The 18413-nt window shown below is 41.4% G+C and overlaps 1 protein-coding gene across 1 annotated transcript in view; it reads left to right on the forward strand.

Annotated features, from left to right (window-relative positions):
* Nucleotides 1-862: 862 nt before the first annotated feature.
* hivep2b (HIVEP zinc finger 2b) overlaps nt 863-18413 on the forward strand; it is a 19842-nt gene continuing 2291 nt past the window's right edge. The window contains exons 1-5 of the mRNA XM_062043245.1: nt 863-4754; nt 8223-8377; nt 8440-8615; nt 11067-11165; nt 14042-14730. Coding sequence (XP_061899229.1) covers nt 1077-4754; nt 8223-8377; nt 8440-8615; nt 11067-11165; nt 14042-14730 — 4797 coding nt within the window. The 5' untranslated portion in view covers nt 863-1076. The remainder of the gene's footprint in view (nt 4755-8222; nt 8378-8439; nt 8616-11066; nt 11166-14041; nt 14731-18413) is intronic.

The following is an 18413-nucleotide window of genomic DNA, read 5'->3' on the forward strand; positions in this document are numbered from 1 at the left end:
GCAGAAATTGACAAAAAAAATGTTAGCATGAAATTGTTAGCATACTAGCATGCTAACGTTAGCATGTTAACAGCTAGCATGTTCTATGACTGAGGTGTACGGCTGCAGAAATTGACAAAGAAATGTTAGCATGAAATTGTTAACATACTAGCATGCTAATGTTAGCATGTTAACAGCTAGCATGTTCTATGACTGAGGTGTACGGCTGCAGGAATTGACAAAAAAAATGTTAGCACGAAATTGTTAGCATACTAGCATGCTAACCCTAGCATGTTAACAGCTAGCATGTTACATGACTGAGGTGTACGGCTGCAGACATTGGCTAAAAAATGTTTGCTTGATATTTTTAGCATACTAGCATGCTAACATTAGCATGTTAACAGCTAGCATGTCATGTGACTGAGGTGTACAGCTGCAGACATTGGCTAAAAAATGTTTGCATGACATTTTTAGCATACTAACGTTAGCATGTTAACAGCTAGCATGTCATGTGACTGAGGTGTACGGCTGCAGAAATTGGCTAAAAAAGTTAACACGCTAACGGCGAGCATGTGCCAAGTACCGAGTCATATGACTGAGGTCTACGGCTACAAAAATGGCTAAGTTAGCATGCTCATGTTAGCATGCTAGCGTGCTAATTTGCATGTTAAGTGCCTCAAAAATGGCGTCCAAACGGATATTATAATAATAATAATATTCAATTGCAAATTTGAAGATTTATTTATGTATTTTATTATAACCCTCACTGTAAAATCTTTATCGACGAAAAGTAGAGTTGTACGAGGGGAAATGACCTGATTTTGATCTTTTTAAAAGGGAAATAGTTGCGGTGAAAGACCGGACTCACTGGTTGTTCTGAGATATTTGCCTTACGGCTCGTTGTATTCATTGTGCATTTCTTTTAAAGAACTGTTGGTAAATTGGAAGCTCACGAATCCTCATCTAATCCTCACTTCCGTCTCCTTTATTCCAGACGGCTCTTCCCCGCAACCAAGTGACATGTGTGTAAACATCCCTACTGACACACGGCGTATCTGTCCCTGAGAATCCACCCCAAACGCGTTGACATTGGATTCATGGAGTCACTGGAGACTGCGGCAGGCGTGGCCAGCTCTACGGGAGGTCAGGAGGAAGATGCGGCACTTAAGAAATGTACATCGAATGCTGCCAAGACAAGAAGGAGTCCATCAGTGGAAATGGAGGACAAGACGTGGCACCAACACCTGCAGGAAGGCGTGCCCAGAGACGTAAAAAAAGGCTCCGACTCAGGGAAATCAGTGAAATTAGAGGAGTCACTGGCCCTAACTGAAGCGCCGTTGGCCATAAAAACAACGGGCAGACACAGAACCGCTCCGTCCTTGGGTGTCTCGCACAGGAAGTCCCCGAGTTCACCTGAACGACAGCATTGCTATTCAGGGATGGAGCAGCAGCAGTCCGACGCCAATGCGAAGGGGGAGCCAAAACCACAAAAGCCTGGAAAGTACGTGTGCGATTACTGTGGACGAGCCTGTGCCAAACCCAGCGTGCTTAAGAAACACATTCGCTCGCACACCGGGGAAAGGCCCTACCCGTGTGTCCCCTGCGGATTCTCCTTCAAAACCAAGAGTAATTTATACAAACACAGAAAGTCCCACGCTCACTCGGTCAAAGCTGGCACGGCGCCGTCCTCGGAGCAGGGCTCTCACAGCGTCAACATGGATCAGGGGTCTTTCGAAGGGGAAGGAGAGTTGTTCTCAGATGTGGATCAAAGCACGGACACGGACGAGGACACGCTTAACGATCCCCTGCTGCTTCTGGACTCTCCGGCGGAGGGATCGGATCACACTGCCGTGAAAGTACTGAACCTCGTTTCTCAAAAAAAGCCATCCGCAACATCATCGACGTCAGCTCAGGATAGTTCCTCTCAACCCCCCGAAATCATTGAACCTCTTGCCACCAGTGAGGCTAACAGCGCAATCCAATCTTGCACCATCAAACAAAGACTCGCACTTCGGCTGTCGGAAAAAAGAAGTAGTGACTCCGAACATAATCTGTCCCTTCCGAGTCAGTCGAGTAAAGGCAGCACGGACTCTGGCTACTTTTCCCGATCTGAAAGCTCGGAGCATCAGACTGGCCCACCAAACGCTAATGCCAAATCCTATCAGGAAATAATGTTCGGGAAGTGCTACAGGCCGACCCCAAAGCAGACCTCAGCTTACACAGATCCAGGTGAATACACGGCAAGACGTTCGGAGAAAGGAGTTTCCCGTGTTTTCACCCAGGAAAAGGACACATTTGAGTCCATCAAAATAAACACAAAGTCCTTTATGAGTGAAGCGGCGAAAGAGGCAGAGATGGACAGCAGCTCCGACCTGGGGCTGCTCCTCAGGAGCAACTCAATGCCGACAACCTCGGCAGTCAGCCTGACAATGCCTCAGGCGCTCAGGGGCAGCCACTCGTTTGACGAGAGGGCGAGCAACGCTGGCATGAGGAGACTCAGGCGGCAAGCAGCTTTTGAGCTCTCCTCCCACGAGGGCCAAGCAGATACCGACGGCCATGGCAGGATGAGCGAGATTAGCATGACACCTGCTGGACCGGAAATGGAAAATTACCCCTCTGCGGCATCGAGCATGACCCAGCAGAGGCAGGCGATAGAGTTGGCCACGCGGAAGCGTCGGAAGGAAAAGCGGGAGGAGGAGGACTTGCCGGGTCAGTATGCGACGCAGAATGAATTGTGTGAAGAAATGTATGATCTCAGTACGGATTATGACACAAAGCATCTTGGCGTCATGAAAGGACGTCCTACGAGTACGCAGCTGGACAGGAGTGACATGGACACGTCAGTGAGTCACGAAGTGTGCACTCGAAAAACCTTAGGAAACGTCATTTCAGTTATCCAGCACACTAACTCCATCAACAGGCCTTCTGCCGAGCACACAGACTCTTACAAGGGTCACAGGCAGCGGCAGGAAGCCTTTTCCTCCTTTCAGCCCATTGAGGAGACGTACGACATGGAAAGGTGCGACAGTCGACTCAGGCAGTCGTTTCAAATTGGCCCCAAACTTGTGCGACAGTCCAACATTCAAGTGCCCGAGATCAGGGTCACCGTGGAGCCGGACAGTCCGGAGAAAGCTCCAGACGTCCCGGTGAAGGAGCCGGAAAAGCACGTGGAAGAGTTTCAGTGGCCACAAAGGAGCGAAACTTTGGCTCAATTCCCCCCAGAAAAACTCCCGCCCAAAAAGAAGAGGTTGCGCTTGGCTGATATCGAGCACTCGTCCGGGGAGTCCAGTTTTGAGTCTGCTTGTACCAGCCTCTCCCGCAGTCCCAGTCAAGACAGCAATTTATCTTACAGCTCCGCCTTCTCCGTCGACAGGGAGGAGAGCTTGAAGCCAGTTTCTCCGGCCAGGCAGGATGAATTTGGCAAACCCCTGGAGCTCTTAGCCGTGCCGGGAAGCAGCCACTCGCTATCCGTGCTCAATCAGCGTCAACAACATGAAATGAGACGCTCCTCCTCGGAGCAGGCGCCTTGCAACTTGCGCAAGGAGTTCCCAGAGGTGCGCAGCGTATCATTTGACTACGGCAGCCTTTCTCCCACATCCAAAGTTAGATCTACAGACCCCGGGTCCAGCTACCTGGCCGCAAAGGAGAGACGGAGGGCCAACTTGGTGCGACAGGAGTCACTGAGCATGGACACGGAGGTCTCACACGTCGCAACGCAGGTGTTTCTGCAGCACCTCATCGGCGCCCCACCTCTGCCGCACACTTTGCCCATTTTTTCAACGGGGAATACATTTCCCCAGCATCCTCATCCGAGCTTGTCAATACCTGTTAGAATCCAGACTCACGTGCCAAGTTACGGCAGCCTCACCTACACGTCGGTATCCCAAATCTTTGACAATCAGTACAGCAGAGTCAATCCCTCACAGAGTCAGACTTTACGCTCGCCAGCAAACCCCGACTGCCACAGCAAACCTGCTGGCGAAGCCCTTGATCTGTCCTCAGCTAAGCTCAAGACGGGCATCCCCCTCTCTCTCACCTCCCGGACTATCTCAACCACTAACGCGTCCAGCGGCAGTGCAAACAAACGCGTGCTGTCGCCTGCCAGCAGCCTAGACCTCGTTTTTGAGGTCAAGCAGCAAAAGCGGGTGAAGGAGGAAAGACTGTTTGGGCAAATTGTGGAAGAGCTGAGTGCGGTGGAGCTGGGCAAATGTCATTTGGGCGAGGAGAAGCTGCAGACTGCACAGGATGACTCACACAAGAGCAAGTTTATCACACTCGGGCATAAAACGACGGAGGCCTGCGACCATGGCGGAGAGTCGGCTATGGAGAGCAGCTGCCTGGATATCAGCTCGCCTCCGTATTCCGCCATGCTTGTCTGCGAAATGAAAGAAGTTGGCACGGACAAACGAGTGCAGATGGACACGGGGGCACAGCCGCTCTCCACTCGAGACATCCTGATCTCAGAAGCCGAGCATCCGGGACCGTTATCTCCCTTTCCAAGTCTTCGCACGACGACAGGTGTGAGCTGGTGTTATCTCAGCTACACCAAGCCGAGCTGCTCCCACGGCAACGCTCCTTTCTCCTCCGTCTACGCCACCTGGTGCGTGAGCGCCCGCAACCCCAACCCGCCGGAGCTGAGCACCGGTGCCGCGCTGGCCTTGCTGAGGTCCAAACAGAAGGGGGGTGAGATTATATACTCCGTGGCTGCCATGTGTCAGCCTGGCAACGGGAAACTGGTCTCTTCCCTCATCCTGTGGCGGCAGACTTTTGAACAGGTGAGGAGATTAAACCAACCTCTTTGAAGACTTATATAAACAATACGCATTTTTAATACAATGGTCGTATCGAGATAATAGGCCCTTTTCCACCAAAAGTTCAGGAACTTTAGGTCCCTGGAACCTCTATTTGCTGGCTCTTGTAGAGAGAAGAGTGTGGTTTGTGTTTCACAGTTTCTACATATTAGGTTGATGCGTACATACGTACATAAACAGACCATATTTGGTCATAAGCATTTTACTATAGCGTAAATTAAAAAAATGCAAGGCAATAATGTACAAAATAATATGATTTCAAATCCAAGTTTACCGAAGTGTTCATAAAAAGTCGGGCTTTTGTCCGCAATGTCCGACAGTCAGAAAGTCGTCCCCTCAGTAAACGATGAATTCATGAGGGTCAGGCGGTTCCTTTCGGTCCATTTCAGATGTAAATAACAATATATAAATATTAAATGTCCGCTTTTATCTCACGCCGTCAACATCGGATATAGCGTTAGCTTGTTAGCATTAGCATTCGGTTCACTTGGGTTGAGACTAATAACTACACAAATGGCGTGTCACTGACTTATTAGTGTTGTCCCGATACCAACATTTTGGTACCGGTTTGCAGTTAAGAGTACAACTGGAAACCTTGGGTTTGACTTACCGTATTTTTCGGACTTAAAATCCTTTCATTTTCTCAAAAATCGACAGTGCGCCTTATAACCCGGTGTGCCTAATCTACGGAATAATTTTGGCTGTGTTTACCGACCTCGAAGCAATTTTATTTGGTAATGATAAGTGACCGGTAGATGGCAGTCACACATAAGAGATACGTGTAGACATTGTGGATAATGCATATGTTTAACAGCTATTTCTTTATTCATAATCATGTTTGAATCAGCTCATATTTTTCCTTAATTTTACTCTGTATACTAGTTTCTCTTTGTCTTCAGATTGCCTGTTTAGATAGGGTCGTAAACCATCAGGAATGTGAACACAACCCCCAAGTCTCTCTTCTTATCAGTGTTGAGAGGAGGGGGGGGGGGGGTAGATGGGGGCTTTCTTTGTGTGAAAAGAGTTGCTTTTTCCTTTGGAATGCCAGATCAACTTGGGCTGCGCATTCGTATGTGTTGTTCGAGGCTGGTCTCTATTCTCAAATATTTGACAATAAAATTACAAAATAACTATTCTGTGCTGGGTGGTACCTTTGAGTCAGTTTATATGTTGTCTAAGGAACTTGGGACTGACCAGCGCTTTACATCCCACTTGGAGGAACATCTGGTCAAACGCAACAATTGCAATATGACTCAAGTAAACAACATCAAAACTTTAAATGTTCCATTGAGAATAAAGAACATTACACAAGGCACTCAAAAATCTGTCAAAATGTTTTAGTACGACTTTGTCGGCGCATTACGACTACCGTAGTCAGAGATACAAGTTTTACTATGGTGTGTGTATAAGGAACGCAAAATGGCACCCATTAGCAGACTTATTATCTGCCGTTTTGTTTCGCAATATTATGCAAAACCGACTTTTCTTACCTTGTGGTACCTGCTGATGTGTATTTGGGATCTGCATAAGTCCTGAAAATTTGCGCGTGTCCGCCTTTGTAGTCCGTGACAACACCTTAGTCGATAAGCTTCTTCTTTTTCTCTATCTTCTTGTTATGTGACATTCATCCTCCACTGTTGCCATTTCTAATATAAAGTAGTGTCAAGTTCTTACTTATATCTGTCAGTAAACTCGCCATGAAAGCACTAAAACATACCGGTGTAGTGAGTTGACATTATTCACCCAAGGAACTTTAGTTTTTAGAGAGTACAAATTTTAGAGACTGTGTTCAACCGATCAGTGTTCGAGAGCGCAGCCCGCCCCTGGAAGGTACCAAGAACCTTCCGCGAGTCCCTTCTAGCTAGCAGGAACTAAAAATAGTTCCTGAAAAACCTAATCTGGTGGAAACACAGGCAGAACTTTGACTTACCGTATTTTTCGGACTTAAAATCCTTTCATTTTCTCAAACATCAACAGTGCGCCTTACAACCCGGTGCGCCTAATGTACGGAATAAGTCTGGTTGTGCTTACCGACCTCGAAGCAATTTTATTTGGTACATGGTGTAATGAAAAGTGACCAGTAGATGGCAGTCACACATAAGAGATATGTGTAGACTGCAATATGACTCAAGTAAACACCAAAACTTTAAATGCTCCATTGAAAATAAAGGGCCAAATGAAAGCTCAAAAACATACCGGTGTAGTGAGTTGACATTATTCACCCAAGGAACTTTAGTTATTAGAGAGTACAAATTTTAGAGACTGTGTTCAACCGATCAGTGTTCGAGAGCGCAGCCCGCCCCTGGAAGGTACCAGGAACCTTCCGCGAGTCCCTTCCAGCTAGCAGGAACCAAAAATAGTTCCTGAAAAACCGAATCTGGTGGAAACACACGCAGAACTTTGACTTACCGTATTTTTCGGACTTAAAATCCTTTCATTTTCTCAAAAATCAACAGTGCGCCTTACAACCCGGTGCGCTTTATGTACGGAATAAGTCTGGTTGTGCTTACCAACCTCAAAACAATTTTATTTGGTACATGGTGTAATGAAAAGTGGCCAGTAGATGGCAGTCACACATAAGAGATATGTGTAGACTACAATATGATGGCAGTCACACATAAGAGATACGTGTAGACTGCAATATGATGGCAGTCACACATAAGAGATACGTGTAGACTGCAATATAATGGCAGTCACACAAGAGATACGTGTAGACTGCAATATGATGGCAGTCACACATAAGAGATACGTGTAGACTGCAATATGATGGCAGTCACACATAAGAGATACGCGTAAACTGCAATATAATGGCAGTCACACATAAGAGATACGTGTAGACTGCAATATGATGGCAGTCACACATAAGAGATACGTGTAGACTGCAATATAATGGCAGTCACACACAAGAGATACGTGTAGACCGCAATATGATGGCAGTCACACATAAGAGATACGTGTAGACCGCAATATGATGGCAGTCACACATAAGAGATACGTGTAGACCGCAATATGATGGCAGTCACACATAAGAGATACGTGTAGACTGCAATATGACGCCAGTAAACACCAAAACTTTAAATGTTCCATTGAAAATAGAGGGCTAAATGAAAGCGCTAAAACATACCGGTGTAGTGAGTTGACATTATTCACCCGAGGAATTTTAGTTATTAGAGTAAGTACAGGGGGATTCCTTGCATCTTTTCACAAGTTGCATGAAAATGTTAACCTCTACACACAAGCTACTAATAAACAAGATAACCACAACCCCCCTCGGGACCACACCATCCCAGGCAGAGATGATGAAAACTTGCAGTCAAAAGGTTTTTCCCCGCAGCAAGTTTGGCTGGCGAGACCTAACCGAGTCACGTTACCACGTCAATAATGAGTCCGCCCGGAGAGCTTGTTCACAATATGTTTGCTCATCCCAATCAGCCGCCGAGGAAACCGGAGCCCAAAGAGGCGGACGCCAACCCCGGGAAGAAGAAAGAGGGCGGCTTCAGACTGAAGGCCGCCAAGGAGGAGTGGAAGGAGAGAGAAGCTTCCGCCGCCCAAACGGCGCCGACGCGCGTCAAGATATTCGAGGGAGGGTGAGTCGACAGGCACGCACGGCACATCCACCGACCCGTCCTCAATGCCGCCGTGTGGTCAGGTACAAGTCCAACGAGGACTACGTGTACGTCAGAGGCCGGGGCCGAGGGAAGTACATCTGCGAGGAGTGCGGCATCCGCTGCAAGAAGCCCAGCATGCTGAAGAAACACATCAGGACCCACACCGACGTGAGACCCTACATCTGCAAGGTCTGCAACTTCGCCTTCAAAACCAAAGGTGAGCGCTCAACGTTCAAAGTGCGAGTCAAGTGGTGGACAACAGGTGAGCCTGGCGAGAGAGGTGAATAAATAGCTCTCTGGTTAGTGGTCGACAACAGGTGAGCGTTGTCCACCACTAACCAGAGGCAGGTGAACCCAATTAATCCCCATGGAAACTACAACAAACCCAGAGGTGCACAAACAGGAACTAAGGGAGTCCAAAACTAACAAAAAATAACAAAACATGATCCTATGGGATTATTTGGGTTCACCTGCCACTGGTTAGTGGTCGACAACAGGTGAGCGTTGTCGACCACTAACCAGTGGCAGGTGAACCCAATTAATCCCCATGGAAACTACAACAAACCCAGAGGCGCACAAACAGGAACTAAGGGAGTCCAAAACTAACAGAAAATAACAAAACATGATCCTATGGGATTATTTGGGTTCACCTGCCTCTGGTTAGTGGTCGACAACAGGTGAGCTTTGCCGAAAAGTATAGAAATCATTTTAGTGCCGGTATTGGTATCGTTACAACTCTTATGAGGGACAAACTGTAAAAATAAATTATTAATCCACTTGTTCATTTACTGTTAATATCTGCTTATTTCCTGTTTGAACATGTTCTATCTACACTTCTGTTCAAATGTAATAATCACTTATTCTTCTCTTCTTCGATACTTGACATTAGTTTTGGATAATACCACACATGTAGGTATCAATCCGATACCAAGTAGTTACAGGATCATATATTTTTTTGTTCAAATAAAGCCAATAATGCCATTTTTTTTGTGGTCCCCTTTATTTAGAAAAGTACAGAAATCATTTTAGTGCCGGTATTGGTATCGTTACAACTCTTGTGAGGGACAAACTGTAAAAATTAATTATTAATCCACTTGTTCATTTACTGTTAATATCTGCTTATTTTCTGTTTTAACATGTTCTATCTACACTTCTGTTCAAATGTAATAATCACTTATTCTTCTCTTCTTCGATACTTTACATTAGTTTTGGACGATACCACACATTTAGGTATCGATCCGATACCAACATTTAAAAAAAAAGGAAAAGAGATTTTGTGATGCTAAAAAATATGGATGTAATCATAGTAGTACCGACTAGATACGCTCCTGTACTTGGTATCATTACAGTGGATGTCAGGTGTAGATCCACCCATGGCATTTGTTTACATTGTGACGCCGGTGAGCTATTGTATCCTCCTACGGTGTGTAGTGAAGCATGTTTAGCTATTCCTCGTCCTCCAGTGATAATGATACTTGTAAGAAACTCACTTTGTCGCCATGGAGGCCAGGATTAGTGATTTAGAAGTAGCTAAAACACTGTGGATGGACGTTAGCCATGTCTTAAAGCAGCTCTTCCTGAGGGTGTTTCAGTGTTATAACTTCACCTTTATCTTGACTTTTTACACCAAAATGCGTCCATTCTCCCTTTTCTGTCTACACACTGTGTCTGCTTGTAAGTACTCTGTGTGTGTGCGCTGCCCAACATGCTCCTAAAACCATCATGCCCCTTAAAAAAACAAAAAAAACAAAAAAAAAACATGGGGAACCGGTACTTTTCAAACAGAGTATAGTACAGTTCAGTAGTACCGCAATACTATACTAGTACCAGTATACTATACTAGTACCAGTATACTATACTAGTACTGGTATACTATACTAGTACCGGTATACCGTACAACCCTAGTGTGTAGTTTGAGTGCGGTCATGTGACATTGCCCGCCTTTTTTTTATTTATTTTTTTAGATGCAATTTTTTGGTTTTTATTATTCTTATTTTATTTTTTCCCTAATTTCTTAATTATTTGCTTACTAATAAACATTTATGTCAATATGCTATTTATGTTAAAATGGCTATTTTTCGCCATTTTTAATATCTGCTTATTTTCTGTTTGAACATGTTCTATCTACACTTCTGTTCAAATGTAATAATCACTTATTCTTCTCTTCTTCGATACTTGACATTAGTTTTGGATGATACCACACATGTAGGTATCGATCCGATACCAAGTAGTTACAGGATCATACATTTTTTGGTTCAAATAAAGCCAATAATGCCATTTTTTTTGTGATCCCCGTACTTAAAAAAAAGTACCAACATATTGGTATGGGGACAGGCCTACGTGGGACAAGTTAGGTGAGGTTTAGACAGGGTGGGACAAGCGGTATAAAATGGATGGGTCAGAAGGCTGCATGAGATGCCAGCACAAACATTTAAGAGAGTGCAAAAATAGCCCCAAGTGTTATTTTGATGTTTGCGCTGAGAAAAGGAGGCCATCTTGACACATAATGATGTATCACGCTGGAAAGAAAACGCAGCAGAAGTTATTTGCAGCTTCCACGCCATCAGCTCCTCACTTCACTTTTCACACACCTCCACTTTCTCTGTGACGCTTCTGGCTTTTTTTCTACTTTTCCAAACATGAACGCCATTTTCTTTGTTTGTTGAAGGAAACCTGACCAAGCACATGAAGTCCAAGGCCCACATGAAGAAGTGCCTGGAACTTGGCGTGTCGGTGACCGCCGATGACACGGAGATACACGAACACGGTGAGAACTTCCTGTGTCGGCCTCCATCGGCACTGCCGATACCACTTTTTCACATCCGATACCGGAGCTTTGAGTGTTGTCCTGCAGCCTGTTTGCTTGTGTGCGACGTCATGTGCGATACACACAGTCCTGCGGCCTGTTTGCTTGTGTTCGATATCATGTATCGCACGTGATATCACACATACAAGTAAACAGGACTGCTTGTATCGTACATGATATCACACACAGAGGTAATCAGGCTGCAGGACTACTTGAATCACACAAGATATCACAAACACAAGTAAACACTCTGCAGGACTGCTCGAATCGCACATGATATCAAACACGAGTAAACACGCTGCAGGACTGCTTGTATCGCACATGATATCACACACAGAAATAATCAGGCTGCATGACTGCTTGTATCACACATGATATCACAAACAAGTAAACAGGCTGCAGGATTGCTCATATCGCACATGATATCACACACAGAAATAATCAGGCTGCACGACTGCTTGTATCACACATGATATCACAAACAAGTAAACAGGCTGCAGGATTGCTTGTATCGCACGTGATATCACACATACAAGTAAACAGGCTGCAGGACTGCTTGTATCGCACATGATATCACACACTAGTAAACAGGCTGCAGGACTGCTCGTATCGCACATGATATCACACACAAGTAAACATGCTGCAGGACTGCTTGTATTGCACATGATATCACACACCAGTAAACACTCTGCAGTACTGCTTGTATCGCACATGATAACACACACAGAGGTAAGCAGGCTGCAGGACTACTTGAATCACACAAGATATCACAAACACAACTAAACACTCTGCAGGACTGCTCGAATCGCACATGATATCAAACACGAGTAAACACGCTGCAGGACTGCTTGTATCGCACATGATATCACACACAGAGGTAATCAGGCTGCAGGACTGCTTGTATCACACATGATATCACACACAAGTAAACAGGCTGCAGGATTGCTCGTATCGCACATGATATCACACACAAGTAAACAGGCTGCAGGACTGCTTGTATCGCACATGATATCACACACATGTAAACACGCTGCAGGACTGCTCGTATCGGATGTTTTACATGCAAATGTTTTTACGCTGATATCGGACCAATATCAGTATGAGAAGAATGAAAACATTTCCTCCTGCAAACATGCCAAACATGTCAAAAATGTGAATCATGTCAAAGATGTCAAATATGTCAAATATATCAAATATGTCAAACATGTCAAAGATGTCAAAGATGTCAAACATGTCAGACATGTCAAACATGTAAAAGATGTCAAAGATGTCAGACATGTCAAATATGTCAAACATGTGAAACATGTCAAAGATGTCACTCATGTCAAAGATGTCAATCATGTCAAAAATGTCAAACATGTCAAAGATGCCAAACATGTGAAACATGTCAAACATGTCAAAGATGTCACACATGTCAAACATGTCACACATGTCAAACATGTCAAAGATGTCAAACACGTCAAATATGTCAAACATGTCAAAGATGTCAAACATGTGAAACATGTGACACATGTCAAAGATGTCAAACATGCCAAACATGTCAAACATGTCACACATGTCAAACATGTCAAACATGTCAAACATGTCAAAGATGTCAAACATGTCAAACATGTCAATGATGTCAAACACGTCAAATACGTCAAAGATGTCAAACATGTCAAACATGTGAAACATGTGAAACATGTGACACATGTCAAAGATGTCAAACATGTCAAACATGTCAAACATGTCACACATGTCAAAGATGTCAAACATGTCAAAGATGTCAAACATGTCAATGATGTCAAAGATGTCAAAGATGTCAAACATGTCAAAGATGTCACACATGTCAAACATGTCAAAGATGTCAAACACGTCAAATACGTCAAAGACGTCAAAGATGTCAAACATGTCAAAGATGTCAAACATGTGAAACATGTGAAACATGTGACACATGTCAAAGATGTCAAACATGCCAATCATGTCAAACATGTCACACATGTCAAACATGTCAAACATGTCAATGATGTCAAAGATGTCAAAGATGTCAAACATGTCAAAGATGTCAAACATGTCAAACATGTCAAAGATGTCAAACATGTCAAAGATGTCAATGATGTCAAACATGTCAAAGATGTCAAACATGTCAAAGATGTCAAACACGTCAAAGATGTCAAAGATGTCAAACATGTGAAACATGTGAAACATGTGACACATGTCAAAGATGTCAAACATGCCAAACATGTCAAACATGTCACACATTTCAAACATGTCAAACATGTCAAAGATGTCAAACATGTCAATGATGTCAAAGATGTCAAACATGTCAAAGATGTCAAACATGTCAAAGATGTCAAACATGTCAAAGATGTCAAAGATGTCAAAGATGTCAATGATGTCAAAGATGTCAAAGATGTCAAAGACGTCAAAGACGTCAAAGATGTCAAACATGTGAAACATGTGAAACATGTGACACATGTCAAAGATGTCAAACATGCCAAACATTTCAAACATGTCAAACATGTCACACATGTCAAAGATGTCAAACATGTCAAAGATATCAAACATGTCAAACATGTCAATGATGTCAAAGATGTCAAAGATGTCAAACATGTCAAAGATGTCAAAGATGTCAAACATGTCAAAGATGTCAAACATGTCAATGATGTGAAAGATGTCAAACATGTCAAAGATGTCAAACATGTCAATGATGTCAAAGATGTCAAAGATGTCAAACATGTCAAAGATGTCAAACATGTCAATGATGTCAAAGATGTCAAACATGTCAAAGATGTCAAAGATGTCAAATATGTTAAAGATGTCAAAAATGTTAAAGTGTGTTTTGTCCCTGCAAGCAGACGAGCTTCCCCAGAAGTCCAAAGCAGAAGAAGCCGCCAGCAAGCATCAGTTCTCTGACGCCGAGGACTCTGACGGCATGGATGAAGACGTGGATGAAATGGAGGAGGACGAGGACGAGGACGAGGACTACGAGGGCGACTCCACTCCCAAGCTGCGCTCCAGAAGCTCCAGTCCGCAGCCGGGCGCTGACATCCGGCGCCGGGCGTCCGGCATGTGGCCTGGCTCGGAGCAGAGAGACAAGTCCGTGGAGGAGGACTCCCTGAGCGTGCTGACCCCGGACCAGGCCAGCTTCCTCTTCGACCCCTACTCCTCCTGTCTCCTCTCCCCCGGCTGGGAGTCTCCCATCCGGGAGCCCTCCCCCTCACGCCTGTGCTACCCCTCGCCCAGGAGGGAAGTGTCCCCGCGAGGACGCTCCTCGCCCCGCTGGGACGCCGCCCCGCTGAGGCCCGGCTCGCCCGGCTTCTCGCCCATTCAGCACCTTTCCCCCATGGCCATGGAGAGAGCCACGTCCCCCGGGGCCGAGCTGGCCGGGAAGCGGGAGTCGGCCGCCAGGGGCAGGCAGAGGGTGGTCCTCAGGGCCGTGTCGCCACGAAGGGGGTCCCATCAACACCGGGGGGTCGGCGATAAGAGCCGACAGCACGCCAAGATGGACGCCACTCAGCAACAAGGAGCCTTCGAAATGGATTTGGTACGTAGCTTCATGCCAGGACTTACTACTTTTTACTGTGCAGTACTGTAAACTGAAAAATGGAAGAATTTACATTTTCATAACTTTTTAATCATAATTCTGGTGACTGAGGTGCCACTTTTTTAATTTTTTTTTTTTTACCGTAAATTTAGTAATTTTTACAGTGCTTTACTGTAAATTGAAAAATGGTACATCTGTTATTTTTACAGTAAAATTATACTCTTTTTTTTTTTTTTTTTTTTTACAATAAAATCTACAGTAATTTTTACAGTGCATTACTGTAAATGGGAAAAAAATTTAATAAAATTACGATAAAATTCTGGTGACTGACCTGCCAGTTTTTTTTAACCATAAAATCTACAATCATTTTTACAGTGCTTTTACTGTAAATTGAAAAACTGAAGAATTGACATTTTTATAACTTTTTTTTCATAATTGAGATGCCAGTTTTTAATCGTAAATTTAGTCGTTTTTACAGTGCATTACTGTAAATTGAAAAATGTAAGAATTTTTATTTTTATAACTTTTTTTTTCATAATTCTGGTGACTGAGGTGACAGTTTTTTTTACCGTACATTTAGTCGTTTTTACAGGGCTTTACTGTAAATTAAAAAACAGAAGAATTGTAATTTTTATAACTTTTTTTTCATAATTGAAGTGCCAGTTTATTATCATAAATGTTGTCGCTTTTACAGTACATTACTGTAAATTGAAAAATGGAATAATTGTAATTTTTATAACTTTTTCTTCCATAATTGAGGTGCAAGTTTTTTATCGTAGATTTAGTCGTTTTTACAGTGCATTACTGTAAATTGGAAAAACGGAAGAATTTACATTTTTATAACTTTTTTTTCATAATTCTGGTGACTGAGGTGCCACTTTTTTTTCTTTTTTTTTTTTTACTATAAATTTAGTCATTTTTACAGTGCATTACTGTAAATTGAAAAACGGAATAATTGACATTTGTATAACTTTTTTTCATAATTCTGGTGACTGAGGTGCCAGTTTTGTTTTGTTACTGTAAATGTAGTCGTTTTTACAGGGCTTTACTGTAAATTGAAAAATGGTACATCTGTTATTTTACAGTAAATTCTGCCAGTTTTTTTTAACCATAAAATCTACAATCATTTTTACAGTGCATTACTGTAAATCAAAAAACCGAAGAATTGTCATTTTTATAACTTTTTTTCATAATTCTGGTGACTGAGGTGCCACTTTTTTAATTTATTTTTTTTACCGTAAATTTACAAATTTTTACAGTGCTTTACTGTAAATTGAAAAATGGTAAATCTGTTATTTTTACAGTAAAATTATACTAGTTTTTTTTTTTTTTTTTAACATAAAATCTACAGTAATTTTTACAGTGCATTACTGTAAATGGGAAAAAATTTTAATAAAATTACGATAAAATTCTGGTGACTGACCTGCCAGTTTTTTTTAACCATAAAATCTACAATCATTTTTACAGTGCTTTTACTGTAAATTGAAAAACTGAAGAATTGACATTTTTATAACTTTTTTTTTCATAATTGAGATGCCAGTTTTTAATCGTAAATTTAGTCGTTTTTACAGTGCATTACTGTAAATTGAAAAACGGAAGAATTTTAATTTTTATAACTTTTTTTTTCATAATTCTGGTGACTGAGGTGACAGTTTTTTTTACCGTACATTTAGTCGTTTTTACAGGGCTTTACTGTAAATTGAAAAATGGTACATCTGTTATTTTTACAGTAAAATTATACTAGTTTTTTTTTTTTTACCATAACATCTACAGTAATTTTTACAGTGCATTACTGTAAATGGGAAATTTTTTTAATAAAATTACGATAAAATTCTGGTGACTGACATGCCAGTTTTTTTTAACCATAAAATCTACAATCATTTTTACAGTGCTTTTACTGTAAATTGAAAAACTGAAGAATTGACATTTTTATTACAAAAAAAATCATAATTGAGATGCCAGTTTTTAATCGTAAATTTAGTCGTTTTTACAGTGCATTACTGTAAATTGAAAAATGTAAGAATTTTAATTTTTATAACTTTTTTTTCATAATTCTGGTGACTGAGGTGACAGTTTTTTTTACCGTACATTTAGTCGTTTTTACAGGGCTTTACTGTAAATTAAAAAACAGAAGAATTGTAATTTTTATAACTTTTTTTTCATAATTGAAGTGCCCGTTTATTAGCATAAATGTTGTCGCTTTTACAGTACATTACTGTAAATTGAAAAATGGAATAATTGTAATTTTTATAACTTTTTCTTACATAATTGAGGTGCAAGTTTTTTATCGTAGATTTAGTCGTTTTTACAGTGCATTACTGTAAATTGGAAAAACGGAAGAATTTACATTTTTATAACTTTTTTTTCATAATTCTGGTGACTGAGGTGCCACTTTTTTTTCTTTCTTTTTTTTACTATAAATTTAGTCATTTTTACAGTGCATTACTGTAAATTGAAAAACGGAAGAATTGACATTTGTATAACTTTTTTTCATAATTCTGGTGACTGAGGTGCCAGTTTTGTTTTGTTACCGTAAATGTAGTCGTTCTTACAGGGCTTTACTGTAAATTGAAAAATGGTACATCTGTTATTTTACAGTAAAATTCTGCCAGTTTTTTTAACCATAAAATCTACAATCGTTTTTACAGTGCATTACTGTAAATCGAAAAACCGAAGAATTGTCATTTTTATAACTTTTTTTCATAATTCTGGAGACTGAGGTGCCAGTTTTTTTTTTTTACCGTAAATTTAGTCGTTTTTACAGTGCATTACTGTACATTGAAAAACGGAAGAATTGTCATTTTTATAACTTTTTTTTCTATTATGGAGTTGCCATTTTTTTTTACCATAAATTTTACAGTCATTTTTACAGTGCATTACTGTAAACGAAGTAAAAAAACAGTACCGCTGTTATTTTTACGGTAAAATTCTGTTGGTACTATTGTCATTTTTATAACTTTTACAAAAAATTGGGCGACTGACCTGCCAGTTTTTTTTAACCATAAAATCTACAATCATTTTTACAGTGCATTACTGTAAATTGAAAAACGGAAGAATTTACATTTTCACAACTTTTTTTCATAATTCTGGTGACTGAGGTGCCACTTTTTTTTTTTTTTTTTTACTGTAAATGTAGTCGTTTTTACAGTGCTTTACTGTAAATTAAAAATGGTACATCTGTTATTGTTACAGTAAAATTCTGACCGTTTTTTTTTTTTTACCATAAAATCTACAGTCATTTTTACAGTGCATTACTGTAAACATAATAATACATTTATGGATTGACCTGCCAGTTTTTTTTAACCATAAAATCTACAATAATTTTTACAGTGCTTTTACTGTAAATTTAAAAATGGAAAAATAGTATAGTAATAGTAATATAACTTTTTTTTCATAATTGAGGTGGCAGTTTTTTATCGTAAATTTAGTCGTTTTTACAGTGCATTACTGTAAATTGAAAAATAGAAGAATTTACATTTTTATAACTTTTTTTCATAACTCTGGTGACTCAGGTGCCAGTTGGTTTTTTTTTTTACCGTAAATTTAGTCATTTTTACAGTGCATTACTGTAAACAAAAACAAAAACAGTACCGCTGTTATTTTTACGGTAAAATTCTGGCGACTGACCTGCTAGTTTTTTTAACCATAACATCTCCAATCATTTTTACAGAGCTTTTACTGTA

This window comes from Entelurus aequoreus, linkage group LG03, assembly GCF_033978785.1.
Source record: "Entelurus aequoreus isolate RoL-2023_Sb linkage group LG03, RoL_Eaeq_v1.1, whole genome shotgun sequence".
Lineage (NCBI taxonomy): Eukaryota > Metazoa > Chordata > Actinopteri > Syngnathiformes > Syngnathidae > Entelurus > Entelurus aequoreus.